Raw genomic sequence first — 26521 nt, 5'->3', positions numbered from 1 at the left:
CCCTCCCCCACCTCCAATGGGTACAACATATTTCTTCCTTCTCCTTTCCCCACTCCCAACGAGTCCAATATATTTCTCCCTTGTTTCTCCTCACCTAAAATCCAGCGTCTCTCCCATCCCTCCTAGATCCACTAAAGTTGCTTCATCCCCTTCCCCGATGCAAGCTGCGATTAAGACATACTGCTGTGGGTGGTGTCAGGGCCTTCCCTCTGCCTTGGCACCTTCCAGTTGAGGTAACTTTCTATTTCTGCACAGGCAGGACCAGCAGAAGGAAGGCCCCAATGCCAGCCACAGCAGCTTGTCTTAATCGCAGCCGGTGTCAGGGAAGGGGATTAAGCAACTTTAGCAGATCTGGGAAGGAGAGAGAGATGCTGGATTTCAGGTGGGAGAGAGGGACTTTCTGAGGCCGGCACGGGGCCCTGTGCGACTGCCCCTGTCTAAGGCCGGCCCTGCTGGAGGATATGGTAATGGCGGTTAGTTTATTTGGCTTTAATAAAGGTTTGGACAAGTTCCTGAAGGAAACATCCGTAGCCTGTTATTGAGATGGACATGGGGGAAGCTACTGCTTGCCCTGGGATTGGTAGCGTGGAATGGTGCTACTAATTGTGTTTCTGTCATATACTTGTGACCTGGATTGGCCACTGCTGGAAGCAGGTTACTGGGCTGGATAGACCATATGTTACCTTTTGCTGTGAATTTTTACTGTGCCCATCTAATGCTAACCCATAACGGTTAAGACTGCCTTTAGGGGAGACCCCCTTTGATAGTTTGTGTGCATTGGAAAGGAAGGTTTTTAGGGAGATTGATATATTTTAGCCAGCCACCCAGTGCCATAGCGAGGGCTAAAGGCACCCGGGGCGGGTCGCTGCTGCGCACCCCTCCCCGGGTGCAGCACGGCGCGACCCCCCCCTCCCCTCTGCAGCGCAACCCCCCCCCCGGACCACATTCTTACCTGCAGGAGGGCCGATCCGCCCCGAGTGCACGTCACTCAGAGCTGCTTCGGCCCCGCTGGTTCCCTGCTCTCTCTGCCCCGGAACAGGAAGTAACCTGTTCCGGGGCAGAGAGAGCAGGGAACCAGCGGGGCCAGCACCCCCCCCCCCCCCTGAGCTCGTGCACCCGGGGTGGACCGCCCCTCCCGCCCCCCCCCCCCTTCCTACGCCACTGCAGCTACTTTAGCTAATTTGTTTGTGCACTGGCCTCTAGGGTGTCTCACAGCCCCTGTAGCCATATATAATTTCCCTTTGAAAACTACTCATGGGTACAAAGTATCTGAAGACTTTGCACCTGCTTTCCCTTTAGTCAGAATTTTGCTAAAATGTATGTAGACTATAAGGGGATAATTTTATAAAGCTCTTTCCACATGTAAAATAGTAAATGTCAGCAGATAAAGACCTGTATGATTCATCCAGTCTGCCCAACAAGGTGGCCAGAGTTGCATCTGGTACTCTGTGCAGGTTATACTACTACTTGATTAAATACTGGCATCATAAACAGGGGAGTCGTCACCTTACCAATCTCATATGGGCAATTATACAATGCAGTCATGGAACATAATACCACGATACCATTGCTTTCAATCCTAAGAATGTTTTCCCCTGCTATTACCATTACTTTCAACCCTGTTTTCCCTTCCCCCCACAGCTAACAAGCATCAGTTATTTGCTAATACCAACTTTATGATTCAACCCCCACACCTCCAATCATAGCATATGCTTTGAATATTATATTATATATGCATAATTTTATCTCCCTGCCCATTGTGGGGCACTAACCATAGAAAGCTGCTTGGCACTGGTCCTACTGCTCAGTTACTGGAGTTGACATTGAAGCCCTCTCCAGCCTTGATCCTAATGTGTCTTTACCACTTACGGGAGCCATGCCATAGAAGTCTGTTTGGAAATGGCCTTACTTTCCAACCTCTGGAGTTGCCATCAAAGCTCTCTCTAGCTATGAGGTCATTTAAGTTTTGTTTTAATGTGATTCCATCCTTTTTCTATATAGGGAGCCTCTGTGTTTATCCCATGCATTTGAAATTCTGTCAACATTTTCCCCTTCACATTTTCCCCATGCATTCCAGGCATACAAAGCAGTATCTTCCAGAGCTGTGGAAGGGGTAGAACTAGAGGACATGACTTGAGTTTGCAGGGTGGTAGATTTGGGAGTAACATCAGGAAGTACTTTTCACAGAGAGGGTAGTAGATATCTGGAATTCCCTTCCAGTGCAGATGTGGAGTCAAAAACAGTGAGGAAATTCAGAAATGCATGTGATAAAACACAGGGAATGCCTAAAAAGAAAGAAGATGGAAACAAAACTTGGCTGTTGACGTGTTATGTAAGGCAGGAGTAGTTGGGAACTAAGGCCAATGCCAGACAAACTTCTACAGTCTGTGTTGTGCAAATGGCAAAAGTCAGATGTAGATTTGGCAACTCCAGTTGGGAACTAAGACCAATGCTTGATAGTCTTCTGCTAACTGTGTCCCACAAATGGCAAAAGACAGATGAAGATCAAATCTGCGTATTGTATTTCACTTTATCATCAAGTGCTATGAGTGTGAGTGCTGTTCGTCTCAAGGGGGAGAGGAAAACATCTTATGGTTGAAATCAGCAAGCTAAATACTATTAGAAATTCTTTTGGTTTTAACCATATCTAAGACTGCATCATATTGAACTGCCTATATGTGGTTGGCATGATAACAAAATGCTACCAGTATTTAATTATGTGAATGATTATAACCTACACAGAATGGTGGGTGTGGCTCGACCATCTTGTTGGGCAGACTGGATGGACTGTGCAGGTCTTTATCTGCCGTCATTTACTGTGTTACTGTGTTCATGGGCTTCCTATGAGGAACCATGTCAAAGGCTGCGTTGAAACCCATAGGATCACATTTAGTGAGTGCCCTTGATCCAGTTCTCTGGTCACCCTGTCAAAGAAATCAATGAGATTTGTTTGACTCAATTTTCCTTTGGTAAAACTGTGTTGCCTCAGATCTTGTAACTCATTGGATTCCAGGAAGTTTACTATCCTTTCCTTCACCAGGGCTTCCGTATTTTTCCAGCCACCAAAGTGAGATTTACTGGCCTGTAGTTTCCCACTTTTCTGTCACCATTTTTATGGAGAAGGACCACATTCCCTCTTCTCCAATCCTGTGGAACCTCCCCTGTCTCTACAAATTTTTAGGAGAGCCATCAGAACCTGTGAGTTCCTTCAATGGCCTTGGATTGTCTCTCATCCATTCCCATTGGTTTGTCCGCTTTCATAAACACTTTCATTTCAACTGTACTGTACTCCCATATATGCTTGTGTCAGTCGACTCCAGGATTTTGTAAATTGAGCACAGAACATATGTATTTGTTTAGTATGTCTGCCTTTTCCTCATCATCTTCTTCATATCATTCTCAGCAGCTTTCTGTCTCACTATTCCATTTCTAGCCTTTTTCCTTTTTCATTATATCTGAAAAAAGTCTTGCCACCTCTCTTTATGCTTCTAGCTAATTTTTCTTCCACCTGTGTTTTCTCCAGCCATATTTCTGTCTTTACTTATTTGATTTTTTTTTTTTGCATTATTATTTTCTGTTCTTTTTGCATTCTTTTTATTTCAGAAATGGCACTTCTTTTGACTTTATCCCCCCCCCCCCCCCAACACACACAAACTTTTTCCAGTTCCAGCAGATTCAAGCAAAAGAATCTGAACAAGGAATTCAGTGTTGTCATGTGTAGCACTAAGACTAAGCCTCTGGGCTGGGCCTTCCTTTCCGTTTCTTTTCCTTGGTATAAGGAAGATGCAGTAATACAATGTTAGTGATAACATCCTGTTCCTTGAGGAAAGTCAACATGATAACATCCATGTTTAATTGCAAGAATTACAAATTGGACATGAGAGTTCCCAGGGCATTTGTGTGTGCGTGTCTCAGTCAGACACAGCATATTTCCCCATCTCAACAGGGTTGGCACGTCAATCTTATGACATGTGCACAGTGCTACACATGACAGCATTGGATTTCTTGCTCAGATTTTTTTTTTTGCTTGGATCTGCTGGAACTGGAATATGTGGAGGGTGAGGATTGGCAAGTGGACTCCTTATAGAAAAAGGCAGGCTGACACAGTTCACACTTGCACTTGTTTGCACATAAAGGTAAACCCAAGAATTTGCATTTGATACACTGGCGTATGTTGCCTCCTGTGCTGTGAAAGGCTACAGAAACTCCTAAAGATCTGCATTAGACATGGTGGAAGACACTGCTCTACTGTAGAAAAATGGATTTTCTGAATGATTGCTTTTCTTAATTTATATTCATAGTCACATCCTGAGCAAAATGCTACGATAACACACACAATGACATCTAGCATTCAAATTACAATGTAATGCATTTGCTGTTACAGACTTATTTAAGAACAATGTTGTTAGTACGAGTAGAATTGAGTAATGTAGCTTAAGTGGTTAAATTACCTCAAGTGAAATTGTTATATCAAGAAGAAATGCTGAGACATGTAGCTGCACTGTTGCATAAATCTACCCTACTTCATTTTCCGTATGTTTCAGAATTATTTCAATCCTTTTTTTATTAATATTTAGTGGTTATATTTTGGGCAATCAGTTACCAGTAGTCCAGTGTACCTATTTTATTTTGCTGACAGTCTTAATTTATGTGTACATGGCTAACCTTTAAAATTGTGCGTTTAGGTAAAGAAACTTCCTTTTATTAAACAAAGCAAATGTTATTGTATACACATGTGTAATTTTAAGAATATTTTTGTGGCTTAATCTGGAAATGTAGACAGGGGATATTCGTTTATCTGTATCCATTAAGCTCAGGAGAACAGGAGAGGCAGTGGTCTGCAAAACTTGGAAATATAAACGGGAGCAGACCGGGACCAAGAAAAGATAAAAATCAAACTTTATTGCTACAAAATATGGAGAAACAGGTAAGCTGAATGTGGCCACGTTTTGCCCATGCAAGGACTGTGTCAGGAGATCACACTTGGACAAATATAACTACTAAGGTGCCCTTTTACTAAGCTCCAGTAAGCACTAATGCGTGCTTACCACAACTTAATATAGCCTACCATGGGACGCACTCAGACATCCCGCACTAAATTCTGCATGCACTACCCATGCACTAAAAAAAATAAAATTTACTTTTTAGCGCTGTGGGCGTGTTTGGGGACAGTGGGCATGGCTATGCTAATCAGCACTTGCGCTGATTAGTGCAAAATTAGCACATGAGCCCTTACCGCTTACAAAATAGGTATCAGTAAGAGTTCACGTGGTAATGGGAAAATTAGCACATGGCCATTATAGCAGAAATGTAAAAATCAGCCATTTACCTGCCGTGCTAAAAATAGCCTTCATGTGTGGGAATGACTCACACTGGGGCTAGTGCAGGCCACATTTTAGTGCTGCTTAGTAAACATAAAATGATACAAAATATTATGTATAAATGACAATAATAATACTACTAATAATAAATATAATTCAAATAGAAATTAGAATATCAAATACATGCATAAAAGAATAAAAATGTGACAATATAAACCATCCATAACAATTGGCAATCAGATCATAAGTTTGTAAAAAAAATAAGTGAGGACATTTTTGCATATACCCAGAAGGACAAGAATTCTAATGCTCCTTCAGGTAAACACATTCAATCCATATAAATCTGAAACAGCATCAGTAAAAAATCTGAAACAGCATCAGTAAAAAATGAGTGGAAGGAGATACAAGTTTATTACAACAAAAAAGTGGAATAGAAAAAAGAGGCAATAGACTCACCAGCAAAGTCTCCTCTCAGGAGACTTTGCCATAGATGAAACAGCCAAACGTTGCAGCTAGTTTATATGCAGAGCACAAGGGGTCAAATGTGATTCTAAAACCTCTGAGTGATTGAAATACAATTCCCAATGAGGAAAACTACTAATGCCCAGAATAAAATATAATTAAATTAGGTAAAAGCAAAGGGTTAAAAACTACAAAACTCAAAAGATTCATGTAAAATGGTTAGAAACCAAGTAATTTTAACCAAAAAGGTAAATCTGAAGCACAGTAGGTCACTACTTCTAAAATACCTGCCTTTGTGTTTTTGTAAACTGGTTAAATCCTGGTTGTATGTCAATTTGTTTTCATTATTTTTATATAAAATTGTACATTCAATCTGATTTGTATGCTATGTTTAATACTAGTTCTACTACTGTATTTTATGTGTTTATTGTTTATTTTGAATTTTATACCTCCTATGCCGGCAAGCGGGTTGAGGTGGTTTATAATTTCTAAAGCATACAAACATATAGGAAAGGAACACCAGAGGTTTAAAGGAAAGGAAGACTCCTCACATACCAGGAAAAAGACCAGATAACACCACAAGTGAATACAGGCAAAGGAAATTGGTCAATCTGAAAGATCAAACCACCACCAAAAGCCAAGTTAAAAAATGGGCTTTAAGGACCTACTTACATTTTGTATTGGTAGTGTTGAATTGTATGCTATTCATGTATTGTTTTACTCATGTCCATGAGCCACTTGCTAACAGAGGAGAGAGGTATTAATTAACTAACAAAAGGGATCTTTACTAAAGATTAGCACATATTATCTGCCTCAGGACCCATTTTAATCCTGTAGGCCCTGCTGCAGATAACATATGCTAATCTGTAGACGAAGACCCCCAAAGTAATTAAATAAAGCCATTCATGAATCTGACTACTAACAGGAATTAATATTGGAGCTCCATTCACATGGTTATAGTAAGCCACGATGGCACTGAGATGCATGTCACTGATGATTATGGCATAGTTGAAGAGATTGAAAATATACTGGAGTAGATATTGCGGTGCACATGAAATAGGTCTTGCTTATCTTGGTAGATTTTGCAGGTTACTTATTTAGATTTTGCAGGTTACATATTAGGGCATTTGGTAAAATAAGTTCCTGATTAGATAATATGAAAATGTTAGAATGTGTTCTAGACATTGCAAGCCTTTATTTCATCGGTTGTCTATTCTATATTCTTTTACTTTTTTTTATTTATGCCAGTACCATACAAATAAAGATTTTTTAAAATTTATTTTTTAAAGGAGTCCTTCTTTGATTTTTGAAGTCTCCCTAGTTGGTGACCCACGATGACAAGAGGATACAGCAGTCAAACTTTCATTCTCTGATTCTGACAGATTGGAAGTTGACAACAAATTAGTGGTCTCACGTAACCTGATTGAATAGATCAGTGACTGCACTCCAGGAAGCCATTTACCAGAAGCTCCATTAATCTTCAGATGGAAGTGATTTACAGTCTAGTGTAATAAGAATCTTCAAGACTCCTTCTCATGCGTGTCCCAACATCTGTTCCTGTGTCTTTTCAGGCTCTTCAGCTTTGGCCTGAGCACATCCTTTGTACCATAGTGACTTGAAATAAACATATGAATCAAGATCTAATATTCATCCACCCACTAGTGATTTGATACATGAAAGGCTTGTGGCACATCAAGCCTGTAGTCAGAAATCTGCAGTATCTTGGGCACAAGGGAAGCGGGATGCCAAGATTGTACCCCGTCCATTGGCCTCCCTTGCTAAGCTGTGATGCAGTGGGTGAGAACTGTTGGGGGTATGCTGCACAGAGCACATTTCTGGATCACTACACTCCTGGAAACTACCATTTGAACTACGACAAACAATGAATTTAAAGTTGCTCACCTAGAAAGTCCACTTCCTAGTGGCAGTTAAGTCAGTGAAAAAAGTATGTGTTACAGTTGTGGTTTACTATACACCATATTTACAGTTCCATACAGTAGGCTGGTTTCAGATTTCCATATCAAATATCTCATCGTTCCACTATCCCAAATAGTTAACTTCTAAGGCTAAGCTAAGACTTACTGAGTAGAGTGATGAGAGACAAACAACATGGGAACCCCAGGCATCCTCACAATAATCTCATGGTTGTTTGATCTTCAAGAGAGCTGTTCATGTTGGTACTGTCAGATAACATCATCCACTTTATCTAGCTGTGGAATGGTGGACTGGTGTGTGAGGGTTTCTTTTCTCACCCTTGAGTATTTGTCTGGATGCCAAGCCAGTACAATATTGAAAGTAAAGCAGCTTATTTCCTCCCCTCTTATTTCCAGGAAGTGGGTAGAGGGACTCCCCAATGCTGCAGGGCAGTATCTTTCTAACCTGACAGCTATAATATCCCTGTTAGCTCTTTTTAAGATTCTCAGTTACTTAAAAAACCCCAAAACAAAACAGTTAACAATTGTTGTGCTTCTGCTGCTAGCTATTAAGGCATTAGGTCTGACGACATCCTTTGCTATGATGGTCCTGGTAGGAGAGAAAACCAAGAGAAAAGATGGTTGAATTCTGCCCTTGGCTTTTAGAGCAAAGTAAAATTCTTTTCTAAACAAAACTCTTCCTTTCATTATAATAACGGACTCCTTAACCCCTCCTTCCTAATAGGAAAGGAAAAGGGAAAAGATGTAATCAGAGTTGTGATTTTTGAATTTACAAGTACCAACTTGAAAAGAAAAGCACAAAATATAATTTCAAGAAAGCCAAAGTAACAAACATCAATCAAGAAATAATCATGAACTACTTAGGCTACAGAAAAGAGGGAGTGGAGAAAAAAAATCTTTAAAGTTAAAAGATACTATAAAGAAGAAAAGAAAATCCCCCAGATGAAAGCATAACCACTACTTACTAACAACCCACTCAGTTAAATATTCCTCTTTACAGAGACCCAAGTTTAAGTGGAAAGCTGTTGTCTTTTTGAGTTTACTAAGAACTGTAGCTGATCAGAATCAAAGAAAACTTATCTCTTCGAGGCAATAACAATTAAACATTTGCAAAGAAAACATAAATGAAAAGTTCCACCCAGAGACTGGATCTGCTGTTGGCGCACCAAAAATCTTTCCATATTTTCTTGTGCTGATCTCACAAGATCTGAGAAAATCCAAATTTATTATTATTTATTTATTTATAATTTCAAAAATTTACATTACAAGAGATGCTTGTTTCAGAAAATCAGACAGAAAACTGTAATAGGATTACATCATCCACTGCAAACATTGATACAAAGGTACATTAATGTCTTTTTTATATCAGAAATATAAAAAAAAGGGGGGGCATGCTTTAAGAATAATGGGGATAACAAAGAGAGGTAGAAAAAAGGGCAAGAAAGAAATAGACTTAACACGCATTTTCTATCCATCAATTTTTTTCAGCTTAATCCATTGGTTAATAACCGTAGAAAATTATAGCTTCCTAGAATCAAGAAACACTCTTAACTGTTCTGGCTGAAAAAATATATATTTTAGGGCTTCATATTTCATGACACATTTACTAGGATAATTCAAAAAGAAAGAGGCTCCCAAATCTTGGGTCTTCTTTCTCATGCTCAAAAACTTTTTTCTAATCTCCTGTGTCTGTTTTGTAACATCTTCAAAAATACGTATAGTTTTACCGTAAAACAAATCATTCATTCTACGAAAATATAATCTTTTAACAGCATCAACATCCTGCTGAAAAACAAATTGAACCATTAAAGTCATTCTTTCTGATTGCTCTGATATGGTAACTTCCAGCAGTTCGGATACATTTAAAGTTGTTTTCACTTCATTACTTATAGGTCTACCAATTGGAGATATTCCTTCCGAGGGAATTTTATTTCTTATATAATAGATTTTATTTACTGGAGGTAAAGATTCTGAGGAATACTTTAAAATTTCAATCCAATATTTTTTGAAAGCATCTAATGGTGATACTCCAATTTCTCTCGGAAAGTTTAGAATACGTAGATTTAGTCTCCGATTATAATTTTCAATTTGGTCAATCTTTCTTGTTATTATAGTTTTGTCTTTTATCATTTCTGAAGATAAGTCTTGTAACTTTTTCACATCTTGATTGAGCTTTATTGTTTGAGTAGTAAATTCCGTTTTCATGACGGCCAAAGACTCAGAAAAAGTGTTCATTGTACTCACTAATGAGGAAAATTCTTTTGTAGATTTTTCCACGGTTACCGCCAACTGTTGGAGAACTACCCATATGTTCTCCAACAACACTAACCCCGGAGCAGATCTTGATTGCTTCCATTCGATGCTCGGGCCTAGTGGCCTTTGCGTCCCTTCAGGCTCCGCTTTTCCAGCACCTTCGAATGGGGTCCCCACGTTAGCCTCTTTGGTCGCGAGGGTCCTCTCTGGATCTGGTGTCCTTCTGGGTGGGGCAGTGGATTGAGTGCCAGAGGCCAGAGCATGACATCAAGGCCCAGGTCCTCCAGAGTTTCCCCTTCCTGGAGGACAGCAGGACTCCTCTCGGCATTTGGGGTAGAAATTCGCGAGGTGAACCGTTCTATTGACAACTGATGTGGGGAAGAGGTCCAGGTTGTCAAAGCTTCCCCCCCAGACTGTTCCCTTCCTTTTAGTATGCAGCATAGGTAAAAGAATTTTGTTTTACAGATCGCAGATTTCCGAAAGGTTCAGAGCTCGCTCAACTGTGTGCCGCCATCTTAATCCAAATTTTTTTTGCTATAAACCAAAGATTCTTGTTACAAAAATAAAGACGTAAAATATGATTATGGTTCTGAGGAAGAACAAATGTCACTATTAGACTAGGCACAATTAACTACTTCTGAGTCGGCTAGTTTGGAGTTGACTGCTTATTTGGAACTCTGTTGAGTCAAATCCACATTCATTGTAGTAGCAACTTCACTCTGCGCAACTCCTAGAGTCTTTCTGAGAAACATAGCAGATCTTTGCAGAAGGAGGAAATGCTTCTTTAGGCACATGCAAAATCTCTTCCAAATATTTCTCAGAACAGTGATTCTGCCAGTGACAGGTTATGTCACTGCATACATAATTTGTCCACTGATTGGCTGTGTCTGTGAGGATTCTTCCTGACACCAAGAAAATGGTGCAGAAAAAAAATCCCACAGGCTGCACTGTGCTAACCTATTGTGCATTTCTGACACCAGGAAGTCTCATCTAAACACGAGGTGGGAAAAATGTTTATTGGAAGTTGTAGTATCTCAGTTGTCATTTGATATACCTCGTGGGCTGGTATGAAACAAAATCTCCTGGACTGATATTTTCATGCAATGTATCCTTGGAACTGAAGGGGGTTTAATTTTTGGAAAAAAAATTGAGGCAGGTTGCCGGGCTGGGAGGCAGTAGAGCTCATATTGCACTTGCTCTAGCAGTGCTGTTATCGTGCCCACCTCACAGTCTTTACCCTCATTCCACATAGCTGAGCATCCAATTTGTGAGTGAACAGTTCATCTCAGGCTGCCATAGGGCCAATGACTTGTGATGAAAGCTGTGATTTCGCTGTGATTTCACAGCCGTTACGCCTGAGGGACGAGGGAAGAAGCATGGAAGTGTTTCCTAACTCTCCATTGCACTCCCCCCTTACAGACCTACCTCGGACACTTCTCCTCTCCATCACCCCTTGCACCCTTCCTCAGATCCTCCTCAGAAACTACTCTCTGCCTCTAACATCACCATCTCAGAAGCCCTTCGTAGACCAGGCTGACTCCACTCCCTCACTGAGCACCCAATACCTCTTCTTTGTTTCTTACATGTACATCCTGACTTACATCCCGCATTGATATGCCTCACTTGCACACACTCCCACACATCACATCACACAACTGCTGTACCCCAACATAAACAAGCCCACATCTCAGACATGTCACCCACCAGGGCCGCCGAGAGGGGGGGGACAGGGGGGACAAAAGTACCCGGGCCTCCGGGGGGGGCCCGGCACCGCCGCTGCAGTGTGGCCCTCCCGCCCTCCTCGCTCCTCCTCTCCTCGCTCCGGAACTAACCTTAAGTCTCCTTCTTTCACCTCGCGCAAGCAGCAGCAGGGCAGGCCACTCCTTCCGTGTCCCGCCTTCGCCTGACGTAACGTCCACGAGGGCGGGGCACGGAAGGAAGGAGGAGAGGTCTGCCCTGGTGCTGCTGCTTGCGCGAAGTGAAAGAAGGAGGCTTAAGGTTAGTTCCGGGCCCGGTAGCGGATGGAGGGGGGGCCCGGCGACTTCAGGTGGGCGGCGACCTTGGGTGGGTGGGGGGGACCCGGGGGTGGCCATGTCCCGGGCCCAGCCCCGGCTCTCGGCGGCCCTGTCACCCACAGCAGGCACAGATCACACACCCCTGGTACCTTAAAATTAAATCGTACACACTCCACATGTACTCTCCTTGCCCAACACGCTGAAACCCCAGTCCTGCATATGTTTCCACCCCTGATATGTTCCTATATACACTGTACTCCACCAGATACCCCTCAATTTCCATAAAACTACCACCGCCCACCTTTCCGCTCCCTGACTGGAACTCTAAAGGACCCCCCCTCCCCATCCCACCGTCATCCTTATTACCTTAAGAAAAGAGGGTATTATAGGGAACCAACTTCACTTTTCCGCTCAGGGCCCATTCAGTCCTAGTTATGCAACTGGTCCTCAATGATGTTTTTGTACAGTTTTATATTACTTTACATATGCCTGGTACTGAGAAGGATTTTGTTGCTGTTACTGAGATGACTCTAGAATCAGTTTTTTGTTTTGTTGGTAAGTTTTATGGGGAAATGATCTAGCATTGCTCTACACCGATTGTTACAGGAGGGGCTTGGGGTTCTCTAGATTCTAGGGGAATGATCTGGAACACAGTTCCACCAATTTTTTTCAGATTCCAGAGCAGCGGGATTGTTCTGCTCTTAAGCACCAACATTTCCAGGTGATTGGGAGTGCCAAAAACAATACAAATTATCCATCCAAATGAAGATTTTTGCTCAATACTGGGGGTGCTTAGCAGTCATTACACTTGCAGGGTTTCTGCTATTCCTGGCTCCATTCCCAAAATGGCTGCTGCGATTTCCAGTGGCAATCTTGCGACACTGCCACTAGAAGTCACGGCAGCCATTTTGAATGAAGATAGCATAGGCAGGAGTGAGTGAGAATCACTCCTGCCCTGATTCTCCACTAGACCACCAGGATGAAACAGTAGGCTCGAGGGAGTGGGGAAGAGGGAAAGCACAGGGTTGGGAGGGAGGGAAATAATGTTGGACACCATGGGGGAAGTGGAGGAATACTGGCAGACTTTAGTATAAATCATGATTTAAATTTTGGCCCTCTTTTTGGCCAAATAATCTCAGTTTATACTAGAGTATATATGATAATTTTCAAATAGCTCATTTACCTGGGTAAATAGCTTTTGGAAAGTGCCCTCATTATACACATGCACAAACACAGGGTTCCAGTTTTGAATGAGGCCCCATTTATTTTATTTATTAGGATTAATTTACCGCCTTTTTGAAGGAATTCACTCAAGGCGGTGTATAATAAGAATAGATCAAACATGAGCAATTAGAGCAGTAAAATATTCGAACAACAATACTACTACTACTACTTAACATTTCTAAAGCGCTACTAGGGTTACGCAGCTCTGTACAATTTAACAAAGAAGGCAGTTTAACAAAGTATGGCATGGTATACTACTTTGTGTTACACCACAAAATGTTCTAAATAGGGACCACTGGTTTTGTATTCTAATCCTTGTAATGTTTACCATGTGGTATTCAAAATATTCTGCTCCAAACATCCACAGCTGATTGTTAATCACAATTCTTAATTTTATTAAGAGGACCTCAAAACTTCCCAGCTTGACTGTTCTATTCAGAACACATTTGCACAATATCTTAATACATGCATTCAGGCTGTTTGCTGAAAGTAGTTATTATCACTGGTCCTATATGGGAGGTTTTTTTTCCAATTGACTTACATGACCTGGCCTCTGAAAGATTTTGATAGTAAATATAGGACCAGTGATAACTACTTTCAGCAAACAGCTTGAGTGCACGTATGAAGATATTGTGCAAATGTGTTCTGAATAGAACAGTCAAGCTGGGACGTTTTGAGGTCCTCTTAATAAAATTAAGAATTGTGATTAACAATCAGCTGTGGATGTTTGGAGCAGAATATATATTTTTTCTTTTTTTTTAATTTTAATCTTTATTAATATTTTCAATAACTCACAAACCAATGTGACTTAGCAATCCATCATCAATTCAAAAGAAAAAACTTATTAACGCAAAAAGTGTAAGGAAATGATACAAACATTATTTTCCATCCACAATTAAAGAGAAAGTGTTTCCAAGAAAAGGAAAAAGAAAAATAAACAAGATTAGAAATTAACACACATTTACCATTTCTGTGCTCAAACTCCAGCCTACTATGTGGGAGGGCATACAACTGTCACTTTAACTCTAGCTTCCAAAAAATCTTTAAGCTGTTTAGGGTCCATAAATTGAAATTGTTTACCCTCAAGCATTACTTGACATATACAAGGAAAACGTAATACAAAGTTTGCTCTCAAGGCCTCGATTCTGGGGCGCAGTTCCAAAAAGGCCTTGTGCCTCATTTGTGTTGGCCTAGAGAGGTCAGGATAAATTCTAACCTTAGAACCCATAAAAAGCCTATCCAAGTGTCGTAAAGAAAGTCTTAATACAGCGTTCCGATCAAGCACAAAGGTGACCAGCATAGTCGTCCTATGGGTAATAACTTCCAACGAACTTTCCAGGAAGGAAGTAAGATTCATTCCTTCACCCATCTCTCGCCTTGTGGGATCTCCCAAGGTCCCCACAGTATTCCAGATGTAATATGCCTGAGTTATGGGGGGCAATGAGTCTTTATCCATTCCTAGAATGTCTATCAGATATTTTTTCACCATCTCAATCGGAGGAATTAACGGAGATTTGGGGAAATTAAGGAATCGAAGGTTAAATCTTCGTGCCTGATTCTCCAGATATTCCAGATGTTTATGCAAAAAGTTATTATCTTTGATCAAAGCAGATTCCAAAGTCCCCATTTCTTGAATTTTGGTATCCACTTTCTCAATCTTAACGGACTGCTTTGCAGTCACTTGTGCCTGTATCAGAACAGCTTCTGAAAGAGTTTTAATATCATTTGAATTTTCTTTTAGCATAGTTTGCATCGAGGAGTGAGTGTTGTATACCATATCCCACAGTGACTCAAGCGTCACAATAGTGGGTTTACTTATTCCACCTGTTGGTAAAGGGGAATGAGATGGGGGCCCTGAACGAGAGAGTTTAGAGACAATGTCCTGTGGCAATACCTTTAAGGCCAATTCGGCCGAAAATGCTTGATCCTGGGTCTCACTCCGGTTCGCTGCAGTCCTCCCCTCTAACAGCTGCGAATCCACCCCTTCGGTGTCCGTTTCTGGTAGGGCTGCTGCGAAAACCTCACTCCCTGGCTGTGGTGGAGCCCTGCGTTCCCTGGGGCTCAGGGAAGCCCCATCTCCGCTTCCAACTGACGTCAACGTGTTAGTAACTGTAAAAGGAGTCGATGTGCACAGAGGTCCCGGTTGCAGCGTCGGAAATTGCAGAATTGACTGCTTCAGCGTCGAAGAGGGTCCAGGAGCCGAGGGAAGCTCCTTTACCTTCCCCCTCCGCTTTCCCATCGTGAACGAGGGGGCGAGGGTCCCGCTAGTAGCGTCTCACTGCAACAACTCTGCGGAGCAAACACAGGTACGTGCGTTCAGTGCGCCATCTTGGAAAACCCCATCTGGAGCAGAATATTTTGAATACCACGTGGTAAACATTATAAGGATTAGAATGGTATACTACTTGCAATGACAACACAATATGTACTAGAACATTATAATTGGTAGTGAAGGGTAAGGCAAAGTTGTAACATATAGATGAGTAAGAAAGTAGGAAGAATTAGAAAGTAAGGTGATTGATTTGAAGAAAGTTGTACGTGAGGTCAGAGAGATGGTTAAATATTATCTCAGCTAGGGTAGGAGTGGATAAATATGTTCCGCTGCAGTATGTGCAGCCCGAGTCAAGCCTTGTATGTGTGAGTGAGACTAACAAGTTAGTTACTACTTCTGTTAAAGGCTCGGTTGAAGAGCCAAGCTTTCACCTGCTTCCTGAAGTAGAGGTAGTCTTGTGTTAAGCGGAGCCTTTCAGGAAATGCATTCCAGAGTGTGGGGGCTACTCCAGAGAAGGCTTGTTTGCGGGTATCACATCGTGTAATGTCTTTTGGAGAGGGTGTAGTTAGTGAAAGTCCTTGGGGAGGACCTTAGTGTCCTTGGCAGTGTGTGGAGGATCATCGTTTTCTTCAGATACTCAGGGCCATTTCCTTTCAGGGCCTTGAAGATCAGACATAGAGTATTAAATTTAGCCCTGTATTGTACTGGTAGCCAATGAAGTTTTTGCAAAAATGGTGTGATGTGGTCACATCGCTTGCAACCTTCTATGAGTCTTGCTGCTGCATTCTGAATCAACTGGAGCTGTTGCAGGCTCTTTGTAATCAGACCATTGTATAGTGCATTGCAGTAATCCAGTCTTGATGTTACCATGGCATGCACAACTGGGATAAGATTTACCTTCTCAGTGTAAGGAGAGAGGCAGCGTAGCTGTTGCAAATAGTAGAAGGAGCTCTTGAAAGTTGCTTGGATTTGGGGAATCAGAGTAAGTGTTGAATCTAACTGTATTCCAAGGTTCCTGACTTGTGAATTGAGGGGGAGTTCATACTTCCCAAAGGGGATTTTGATGTCAGGTATCTATCCACTTGTGTAAGGGACCCAGAGAAGCTCGGTTTTACTTGGGTTCAGGCAAAGTTTGTTGTGTTTAGCCCATTCTTGAATTGATGTTAGACAAGTGATCAGTTTATTTAAGGCTGTAGGTAAGTCAGGTTCAATGGGTATGAGTAGCTGCACATCATCCGCATAGATGTAGAACTGAGTGTCCATTGACTGTCCAGGTAGTGGTTTGAGGTAGATATTGAACAGAATAGGTGACAGTATCGATCCTTGTGGTACCCCGCAGGTCAGTGTCCATGGTGGTGATGAGTTGCTGCCAATCATTATGGATTGTTGCGTGTCTGATAGGATCTGAACCAGGCAAGTACTGTTCCACTGATACCTGTTTCTGTCAGTCGTGCTAGCAAGATATCATGATCCACAGTGTCAACAGCTGCTGAGAAATTTAGCAGTACTAACATTGAGGCAAATCCGTTGTCTCGGTTTCTGTGAAGATCATCTAGCAGGGATACGAGGACCGTTTCTGTTCCATAACCAGGTCTGAATCCAGATTGACATGGATCTAGCCAGTTACTCTTTTCTAGCCATTCATTATGTTGAACACAGACTGTTTGTTCTATGAGTTCCCTAGAAACGGGATGTTGGATACTGGCCTGTAACTTTCAAGTTTGTCCTGGTCAAGGTTGTTTTTCTTCAGCAGAGGGCGAACCACTTCCTTTTTAATGCTGTTGGTAATTGCCTATTAGAAAGAGAGGTGTTCACAATTTTTGTGGCGCCTTCTATAAGGCCCATACTTGCCTGCTGCACTATCTTTGATGGGCAGGGATCGAGGGAGCAGGTAGTTGGTCGGAGATCTGTTAGGATTTTGTCAAGGCTGTCCTCTTGTCATTAGGATAGAAGTGTTCCATCTGTTAGGAGGGGGCGAGTTTGTGCACCCCGGTAGACTGGTTGGGCACTGGGTGGGATTGCCTGTAAATCCTGGTGGAGACTTTTAATTTTGTTGGCAATGTATGCAGCAAAATCATTGAAGTTCAGTTTAGACTGGGCAGGCTGGTTTTGTTGTGGAGGTTGCAGTAGGCTGTTTACTATACTGAACAGCTGCTTGGTTGAATTGGCAGCCTGTGCAGTGCATTGAGAAAAATACTGTTTTTTGGTTGCTGTTAAGGCTTGGGGGTACTTTGCCATATGCTTCCTGCAGTTTAGCCTGTCTTCATCCAGGTGAGATTTGCGCCATCTCCTTTCCGGTTTTCATCCTTCGTGTTTAAGGATCCGAAGTTCTGGAGAAAACCAAGGTGAGCGTTTGTGAGTGGGGCATAAGACCTTTTTTAGTGGTGCTGTTTTCTCTAAGGTCTTGGCTAGGTATGTATTCCAGATGTCAACTTGTTCTGCCACTGTTGTCTTTTCATCTATATGCGGATAGTCCAAGGCCTCTAGGAAATTCTCAGCGGTCAGCTTGTTTTTTTGTCTCTGATCTCCTTCCAAACTCTGGGAAGTGCCATTTGTTTCAGTTGGTCACTTAGGGAGAATTTAATTAGAAAATGGTCTGACCATTATAGGGGTGTTATTTCAATACTGTTATCCCAGAATTCTGGGATATCCACCCCTTTGTAGAATACGAGGTCTAGTATGTGACCCTTTTTATGGGTTAGAGAATTGATCACCTGTGTAAATCCTAGTGCTGTCATCGTGTCCAGAAAGGCAGCTGTGGTGGTATCTGGGGTTTTGATGTATAAGATTGAAATCTCCCATGATCACCAGCCTAGGGTAATTCAGGGTCACTTGAGTAATCAGGTCTAGGAGTTCTTGCACAGATAATGTGTTGTTACGAGGTGCTCTGTAAATCATGAGCATCCAGATTGGCTTCTCCTCTTCAAGTTGGATTAAAAGAGATTCTGATCCATGTAGCTGGGGGATGGATATTCTGCGCAGTTTGATTGTGTCCCGAATCAATACTGCTACCCCTCCACCCTGTCTTCCTGGTCTTGGTTTATGTTGGATATTGAAACCTGTTGGGCATAGTTCAGCCAGTGGTAAACCCCCACTTTCATCATGTGATTCTCTTTTCAGAATGATTCTGGCAAAGGAAAGGACAACAGCAGGTAGCGAGCACTATTCATGTGCTTCTTCCTGGGGTAGGGGGGAAGGGAAAATGGTATTGAGGCCAGGGCTTCAGAAGGGAGTGAAAGATAAAATGGTAATGTCATGGAGGTGGGAGGGAAGGGAAGCTATGGTATGGTCGGGATGCCGGGGTGGGGGAAAGGGGGGTGTTGAAGGCAGGGTAATGATATCAGGAGGGGAGGGAAGAAGAGGAAAGGTAGTGGTTTGCCACAAATATGATACTGTTATTCCATGCCACCTTGAAACTGTAATACATCACTGTCACTTCGCCTAACTGTAAGCTGTAAGCCACTTTGAACCAAAACTTGTTTTTGGATAATAGTGGGATACAAGAATGAATAACTAACTAACTAACTAAATAACCAAACAAAGTGAATTTTGTACTAGGTGTTCCAAGATATAAGATTTAGATGTCATTGTGCTAGACATATGCAAGCAATAGGTTTGAGTTAGATTCTGTTACAACAAACTCGTCCAATTTAATAGAACAAACAGGAGAATTTCTTAGGAGAATAAGAAACTTTGTAAGTCTAAGTGCTTTGAAAATACACCTCTGTCTCCAGTTTGCTGGAATATGTCACAGGTTGAGGTGATATCTGATCATCATAAAAGGGAGATATCCCTTGGACTGTACTTAGTTTCAATTAGAAACTGTTGGATTTTATGGATAGTGGCATATGCTAACCATATTCATCTTTTTTCTATTCTTTTTTTTTATTTAAAGCTTTGATTTGTACCTGTTCATAGTATTTTCAAGGTACTGTGTTCCTGTTATAGATATTCTGCAAAGCTTATTAGAGTGAGATGAAATATTTGTGTGGTAGGAAATAATATGCAAGTGTTTTTCTGTTCTCTTGCTACTCTCCACTTCCTTACCACTCTGCTTAATAACTAGTTTTCAGGGCTGTCATTCATTTCTTTTGGCTTACTTGAACAACCTAAACTGCACCTAAACTGGGAACTCACAGAGCTCACAAGTAAGTGATAGAGAGCTCTGTCCTGCAACCTTACAAATTTCAGGCATACAACATGTCCCTGTTGAGCTCCTGCCTTTGACAAAGCCCTGAGGGTTTCAGCCCCTCTGTCATAGCATTTGATATCAAGCTGGATAATTAAGGAAAGGTATACTAGGATCCCTGTGAATATTGATCCTAAATATAAATACCCCAGTGTACCTGAATGTAACTCACCTTGAGCTACTTTTGAAAATGGTGTGAGCAAAATCCAAATAAATAAATATGTATGTTGGTGTGTGTGTGTATGTTTTTATTTGGTTTGTGTGGTCTTGATTTGTATGTAATACATCATTCCATTTATAGTGTTCTGTTCTACCTTGTTTTTACAGTTTTAGATTATTGTGAACCGCTTAGATCCCTATTGCCAGTCTGGTGGTATATTAAATTTTAATAAACAAACATATCCTGGTTTACCATGGCAATAAAATAGCTGACAAGCAAGTTATAGGACTTGTGGGGTAGAAGTGATTCCACAGTGAGCAATGCAGTGAAAGCATAGACAGGTCAGACAGGCTGCAACTGCAAATCAAAGGCTTGTAACGTGGGATATTACTTTACATGCCCCTCACTCTCCACTGAATCCTAGCATGACTTTATTGGACTGTGCATTGTCTTACAGACCCAAATCCAGCATTTGTGGAAATCTAATCGAGCAGCAGCACAGGAGGGACTCAGATTCATAAGGTACAGGGGACAGAGAATCCTTCAAGGGACAAGTTAAAAATACATCCTGCCGTCCCCACTGAGCAGCACCTGCACAGCCATTGGCTTAAAATAGCACATCTCAGATATGCTGTGAAGCCGTGAGAGTGTTTCTTTTTTTCAAGGTGGGGGAGATGATGTTGCATGAGGATAATTTTGATTGGATGGGGGAGGGGAAGGCAGGAGTTAGAGTGCTGAGCAAGCATTAATGAGATACAAGAAGCTCCCTCTGATGCAGGAGTGGACCACAGCAGGGGCTTGCGGCTGGATGCTAGAGTAGGAGAGAGAGAGGATGATTGGGCAGGAGTCTCCATGGAGTGAAGGGGATGTGAATGAAGGCAGCAGCTCTTGCTCTCGCAGCTAGACTGTGTGTATGCATTCATAAGATGAACCATTCTGCTCAGTAACGCTGGCAGTAGAGCCTTTCACTGTGGATGCTGCTTTTGTGCCAGTCTTTTGGACTGATTTGATCCGCTCCGTCTTCCCTAGCATTTGCAGCAAGCTTATGAAACCTTGATGCTTCTTTTCGGCATGAACTGGAACAGGCATCAGATGGAATCTTAAGGAAAGGACAGACAGCACTTCTCTTTTCAATTCTTTCATGCTTTTTTTTTTTCCTTTTCTTTATTTTTTTTAATTCTTTTTGGAAGAGGCAGGGGAAAGAGAGATGATGTTGCCAGAGCTGGGGATTTCTACTTGATGGGAAATGTTTGCTGTGTGGGGGAATGTTGCTCAGTAACTCTTTACAGAGATCATTTTTACACATAACCAGAGAACTTAAGAACTTGCTGGGTCTGTCAGCAGCCTTTGTAACTTTGCAGCATGGAAGCCAATGGGGCAGGTGGTGAGAAGGAATAGGGAATTGGGGGAAACCTCAAGTGAGTCGAGGAAACTTGTAAGCAACTGGCACCATGCGCCGCTCCAGTACAGATGAGTCCACATACCACAGGAGCCCATCCCTGGACAGTAAGGATTACTCCTTCCCTCATGGCGGGGGCGCCTTCCGCCGCTATAGCAGTATGTATGGTGGCCAGTTCGGAGCCGCCAGCAACTCCTTTTTTGGATTCCACACCAACCCAGGCCCCAAAGCCACCAAGGCCAAGTACACATCCCCCAAGGGCAACAAATATGTGGTCTTTTACTTGGATCTCTCCTTTATCTTTCTCCTAGAGCTGAAGAGGTGCAGCATGGCTCAGAACTGCCTTCAGTGCATCAAATACCTCATGTTCATCTTCAACCTGCTGTTCTGGGTAAGTATATATTGCTGATTTTCTTCCTTCTGTTCGCTCAGCTGGTTTTCACTTAATGTTACTGGATATGGTTTGTTGGGAGCCCCTGTTTGTAAACTTTGTATGCTCAGAGTTTGGGTGTGCAGAAAGAGTGTTGTAAAGAGGCTGAAAATTTTCCATCACCAATAAGCACATGGCATCTAATGTATAATGTATCTGTTGGGCTAATGTCAAGCTTAATTGTATGAGTGGGGGACTAAGGGGTAGGACAGTGAAAATGATAATGTTCCCTCTGCCCTGCCTCCTGTACGTGTTCCTTGGCTAAGTCTTTTAAAAATTTGTCAGGGAATCTTAGTGGCTGCAGACAATTGTGTTAGTGGGTAATGGTAGTCGGGGATGTTTTGACCTCCTCACTAGCACAGATAATTACAAGCAAAATGGAACTCATTGGGCAGAATTAAAGGCACTTACCAAAGACCTAATAATGTCAAAGGCAATGGGGTAGCATTTCACTCTGGGTTTTCTGACATTTCCTGTTCTTCTGCTCACTCCTTATGACTGATTTGCTTTAGTGCTTCCTTGCAAAAAGAGTTTTTTGTTTGTATTGTGTAGCACCCTTACAGCGGCATAATCGAAAGAGAAGGACGCCCATCTTCTGACACAAATCGGGAGATGGGAGTCCTTCTCTCAGGGTCGCCCAAATCGGCATAATCGAAGGTCGATTTTGGGCGTCCTCAACTGCTTTCTTTGCGGGGACGACCAAAGTTCACGGGGGGGGGGGGGGGGGGGGGTCATGTCGGCAGTGTACCGAAGGCGGGACGGGGGCGTGGTTAAGAGATGGGCGTCCTCAGCCGATAATGGAAAAAAGAAGGGCGTCCCTGACAGGCATTTTTCCGACTTTACTTGGTCCAGTTTTTTTCACGACCAAGCCTCGAAAAGGTGCCCACACTAACCAGATGACACTGGAGGATGGCTTCCGCTTACTCCCCCAGTGGTCACCAACCCCCTCCCACCCCCCCCCCCAAAAAAAAAATTAAAAAACATTTTTTTCCCAGCCTCTGTGCCAGCCTCAAATGTCATACCCAGCTCCATCACAGCGGTATGCAGGTCCCTGGAGCAGTTTTAGTGGGTGCAGTGCACTAAAGGCAGGCAAACCCAGGCCCATCCCCCCCTACCTGTTACACTTGTGGTGGTAAATGTGAGCCCTCCAAAACCCACCTGAAACCCACTGTACCCACATGTAGGTGCCCCCTCCTCACCCCTTAGGGCTATGGTAGTGGTGTACAGTTGTGGGTAGTAGGTTTGGGGGGGGGGGTTGGGAGGCTCAGCACCAAAGGTAAGGGAGCTGTGCACCTAGGAGCAATTTGTGAAGTCCACTGCAGTGCCCCCTAGGGTGCCTGGTTGGTGTCCTGGCATGAGAGGGGGACCAGTGCACTACGAATGCTGGCTCCCCCCACGACCAAAGGGCTTGCATTCGGTTGTTTTTGAGATGGGCGTCCTCAGTTTCCATTATTGGCGAAAACCGAGATTGTCCATCTCTAAGGTCAACCATCTCAACATTTAGGTCAAACATCTCTTAGGTCAACCTAAATTTTGAGATTTGGGCATCCCTAACCGTATTATCAAAACAAAAGATGGACGCCTATCTTGTTTCGATATTACGGGATGCCCCGCTCCTTCGCGGGGACGTCCTCAGAAATGAGCACCCTGAGAGATGGGCGTCCCTGTTCAAAAATGCCCCTCATAGTGACCTTCAGAACTTATAGGGTCATATGTGCTACAGCAGATGCTTCAGATGGCTGAATAAACACCTGAATGGAGGTTGGCCAGTGATTGAATTTACCAACAGGTCTTTAAAAGGAGGTGTCTTCCAGAAGAGTAGCCAGGTTTTGATGTCAGGGGGAGCAGACCTTTTGTAAAACAGGCATCAGTGTGAAGCTGAAGAGCTGATCTGCATAGGTGGCATTTCATTGACAACCCTTTTGGGGGAGCAGCTGCTCCTCATTGCACCCCTCTAGCTACATCTCTGTTGTCTTTCTATCCCTTGTGCTATGCTCAGAATAGTTCCGACCAAAAGTTGCATGTCCCTTAGAGATTTTTTTTTTTTTTTAGTTACATTTGTACCCCGCGCTTTCCCACTCATGGCAGGCTCAATGCGGCGGGCAATGGAGGGTTAAGTGACTTGCCCAGAGTCACAAGGAGCTGCCTGTGCCGGGAATCAAACTCAGTTCCTCAGTTCCCCAGGACCAAAGTCCACCACCCTAACCACTCCTTCACATCGTTCCTTCCTTCTCACTATCATACCAAGTATCTGAGACCTAGATCTCAGAGTAAGCTTGACAAAATATTTTAACACTTCCATTACTTAGGTGTCATTTCGTTAAGGTGCTAATGGATTTACACACACTAACGGTTAGCATGCTCTAAATACCATGCAGCCCATTGTATACCTATGAGCTGCATGGTACTTAACAACACTAATTCGTTAGCACAGCTTAGTAAAAGGACCCCTTGATGATTTAGCCATTTCATTTTTGTACCATATGCTTATTCAGCCTCAACTGAAGATATAAGAAGTACTTAGTTATACCCTGGTAGGTAAAACAAAAACAACAGAAAAAAACTTGGTGCACCAAAGTTAGGCAGAATGACACCAACTGCTATTCCACAAGAGGATATCTAGACTTGCCATTTGGGGGGGGGGGGGTCCCAGAGTTAACATGGGTGGGGGGCACTAGGCATATAGGTGTGAGTAGTGTTTATTAGTGTACCAAATAATGCTTTAGAGTGAACATTATGATGGATTTCTAAGTAAACAGTTCTGTGTCAACATACACCACATTCACACTTATGGAGACTTTGGGAATACTAACGTTTTTAAATCTCTTACTTCAGTCACTCACAGAACACAGACCAATCCTCACCAATTACAGAATAAAGGAACAAAAATTAGAAAAGGAAACACTAAGAAATCTCATTCTCTATAAGTTGTACAGCACACGAGAAATAAAAATTAAAATGCATTATCTACTGTAGAAGGCAAAATGCAAGATCACTTTTTACTCCCAAATAAAACCCAAAAATATCTGGATAACCTTGAAATGTTAAAAACATGTGGGCCCGATATTCAGACCGTTCCTGGATGATTAAATAGTACTGAATATCGGCAAGAGTGTCTCCAGCCACAGTGTTTAAATGTATTTTGCAAAGATATGACGTACGTTAGGCGGGTATTTACTGAATAGCAGTTAGATAGCATACTAGCATATACGTGTGCAAGTGGACACAAGTCCCTTGCCACACCTGCTGTTGTACCTTCATTGCCCCGCCCCTCTATAACCAACTGCCTGCACTAGGGTTTCCATCTCAATAGAAAAAACAACCACATGTATGTATGTTCTATGATTACTTCATAGAACATTACTTCATAGGAGGAGTGGCCTGTTCGAATCCCGCTGCTGCTCCTGCTGATCTTGGGCAAGTCACTTAGCCCTCCATTGCCTCAGGTACAAACTTAGATTGTGAGCCCTCCTGGGACAGAGAAATATCCAGTGTACCTGAATGTAACTCACCTTGAGCTACTACTGAAAAAGGTGTGAGCAAAATCTAAATAAATAAATAAAATAAAATTTACATAACAGAAATAGAGCTCCAGTAACCAAATCCTGCAAACCACAGAGCACATTCCAGAACAAACAAAAACTGTGAACCATCCAACATAGCACAACAAAAACTTGTACAGAGAACATACCCCAAGAAATCTTCCCTCCCCTACTCCTCTCCCTCCCTCCTTATAAGCCCTCCCAACTCAAAACAAGTAAAGTCACAAACACAGTTTATACCAAATTTTTTTAACCACCCTTAGGTTATGTCTTTGGGTTTAACAAGCAATACCATCTGCATGTAACGTCTAGATAAATGAATTTAAACAATCTATGTTGAAAGCATATACCCTAAATATGTAATACTTAGTAGCAATAATGATACAGTGATGGAATATTCACATAGGCAGCAAACAGATTTATTTTCCATTGAAAATAATTACATTTGTATGAACTTGGTGGGAAATACTGTGCTGCTTACTATTTTGTATTTTGGTGGTGTATTGTGTGCCTGAAAAATAAAATCACACTGGCAAATATTTTCTGCCACAGCTTTAATTAACAAAAGCACATGATTTCCTACTGGATCACGTTCATACATGTGTCATGACAAAATGGAGAATATAGTCTGTGTTAAGAAGCTTCTCAAACAGAACTGTACTATTTCAAAACAAGAAACTCGAGAAAGCGAAGCTGCTGGGCTAGCTGGATTTGAGACAAAGTTATTCCGTTAGTATACTTCCTCTGTGTACATACGTATGCTGCACAAGCTGGCATATTTGAAAATATAAGTGGGATGGGATCAAATAAAAATGCTACCAACAAAGAACGACAACATGGATGCAGCAGCTCATAGGTTTGTTTGCTTTATTTTGATTGTTTGGGGATGTGGAGGCTATGCAGGGGAAGGTAAAGAGATTAATCTCCACGGCTTCAGGTTTTTTTTGACGTCATACCATCTCCTGTTTTCAGTCAAACCTTCTTGGGCAGTGACTGAGATGCGCAGCGCTGAAGACATCTGCTTCCGGCTGCTCCAGTCTCTCGCTACTTCATCCCGCCTTTTGAATTTCCTGTAAGTGGGACTAAGCAGCGAGATGGACCAGGCAGCCGGAAGCAGCTGTCTTAAACACTGCCTGCGCCACGGCTCACTGCTGTGGGAAAAGGGAGGAGAGAGATGTAGCCGACCAGACCCAAAGGAAGGAAGGGAAGGAGAGTTCAGCAGAGCTGCCTGATCAAGGGGAGCCTGAGGGAACAAAAAACTGGCTTTTGTCATGCCAGTTTTAAGAGTCAGCTGACAGCCTAGCTGGTCACCATTGTTGG

General features: G+C 42.5%; 1 protein-coding gene across 3 annotated transcripts in view; it reads left to right on the top strand.

Moving 5' to 3' along the window:
* The window catches only part of TSPAN4 (tetraspanin 4), a 1044908-nt gene that overhangs the window by 438665 nt on the left and 579722 nt on the right, over positions 1 to 26521 (top strand). For 2 of the 3 annotated variants that reach the window (XM_030201255.1, XM_030201256.1), the window contains one exon: positions 21541 to 21620. In XM_030201255.1, coding sequence (XP_030057115.1) covers positions 21558 to 21620 — 63 coding nt within the window. In that variant the 5' untranslated portion in view covers positions 21541 to 21557. Of the gene's footprint in view, positions 1 to 21281; positions 21621 to 26521 lie in introns of those variants that run through there. The other variant, XM_030201253.1, reaches the window with a different exon arrangement.

Source organism: Microcaecilia unicolor, chromosome 4 (assembly GCF_901765095.1).
Source record: "Microcaecilia unicolor chromosome 4, aMicUni1.1, whole genome shotgun sequence".
Lineage (NCBI taxonomy): Eukaryota > Metazoa > Chordata > Amphibia > Gymnophiona > Siphonopidae > Microcaecilia > Microcaecilia unicolor.
Note: the sequence above shows the minus strand (reverse complement) of the source record. Positions and strands in the feature narration are given on the sequence as shown.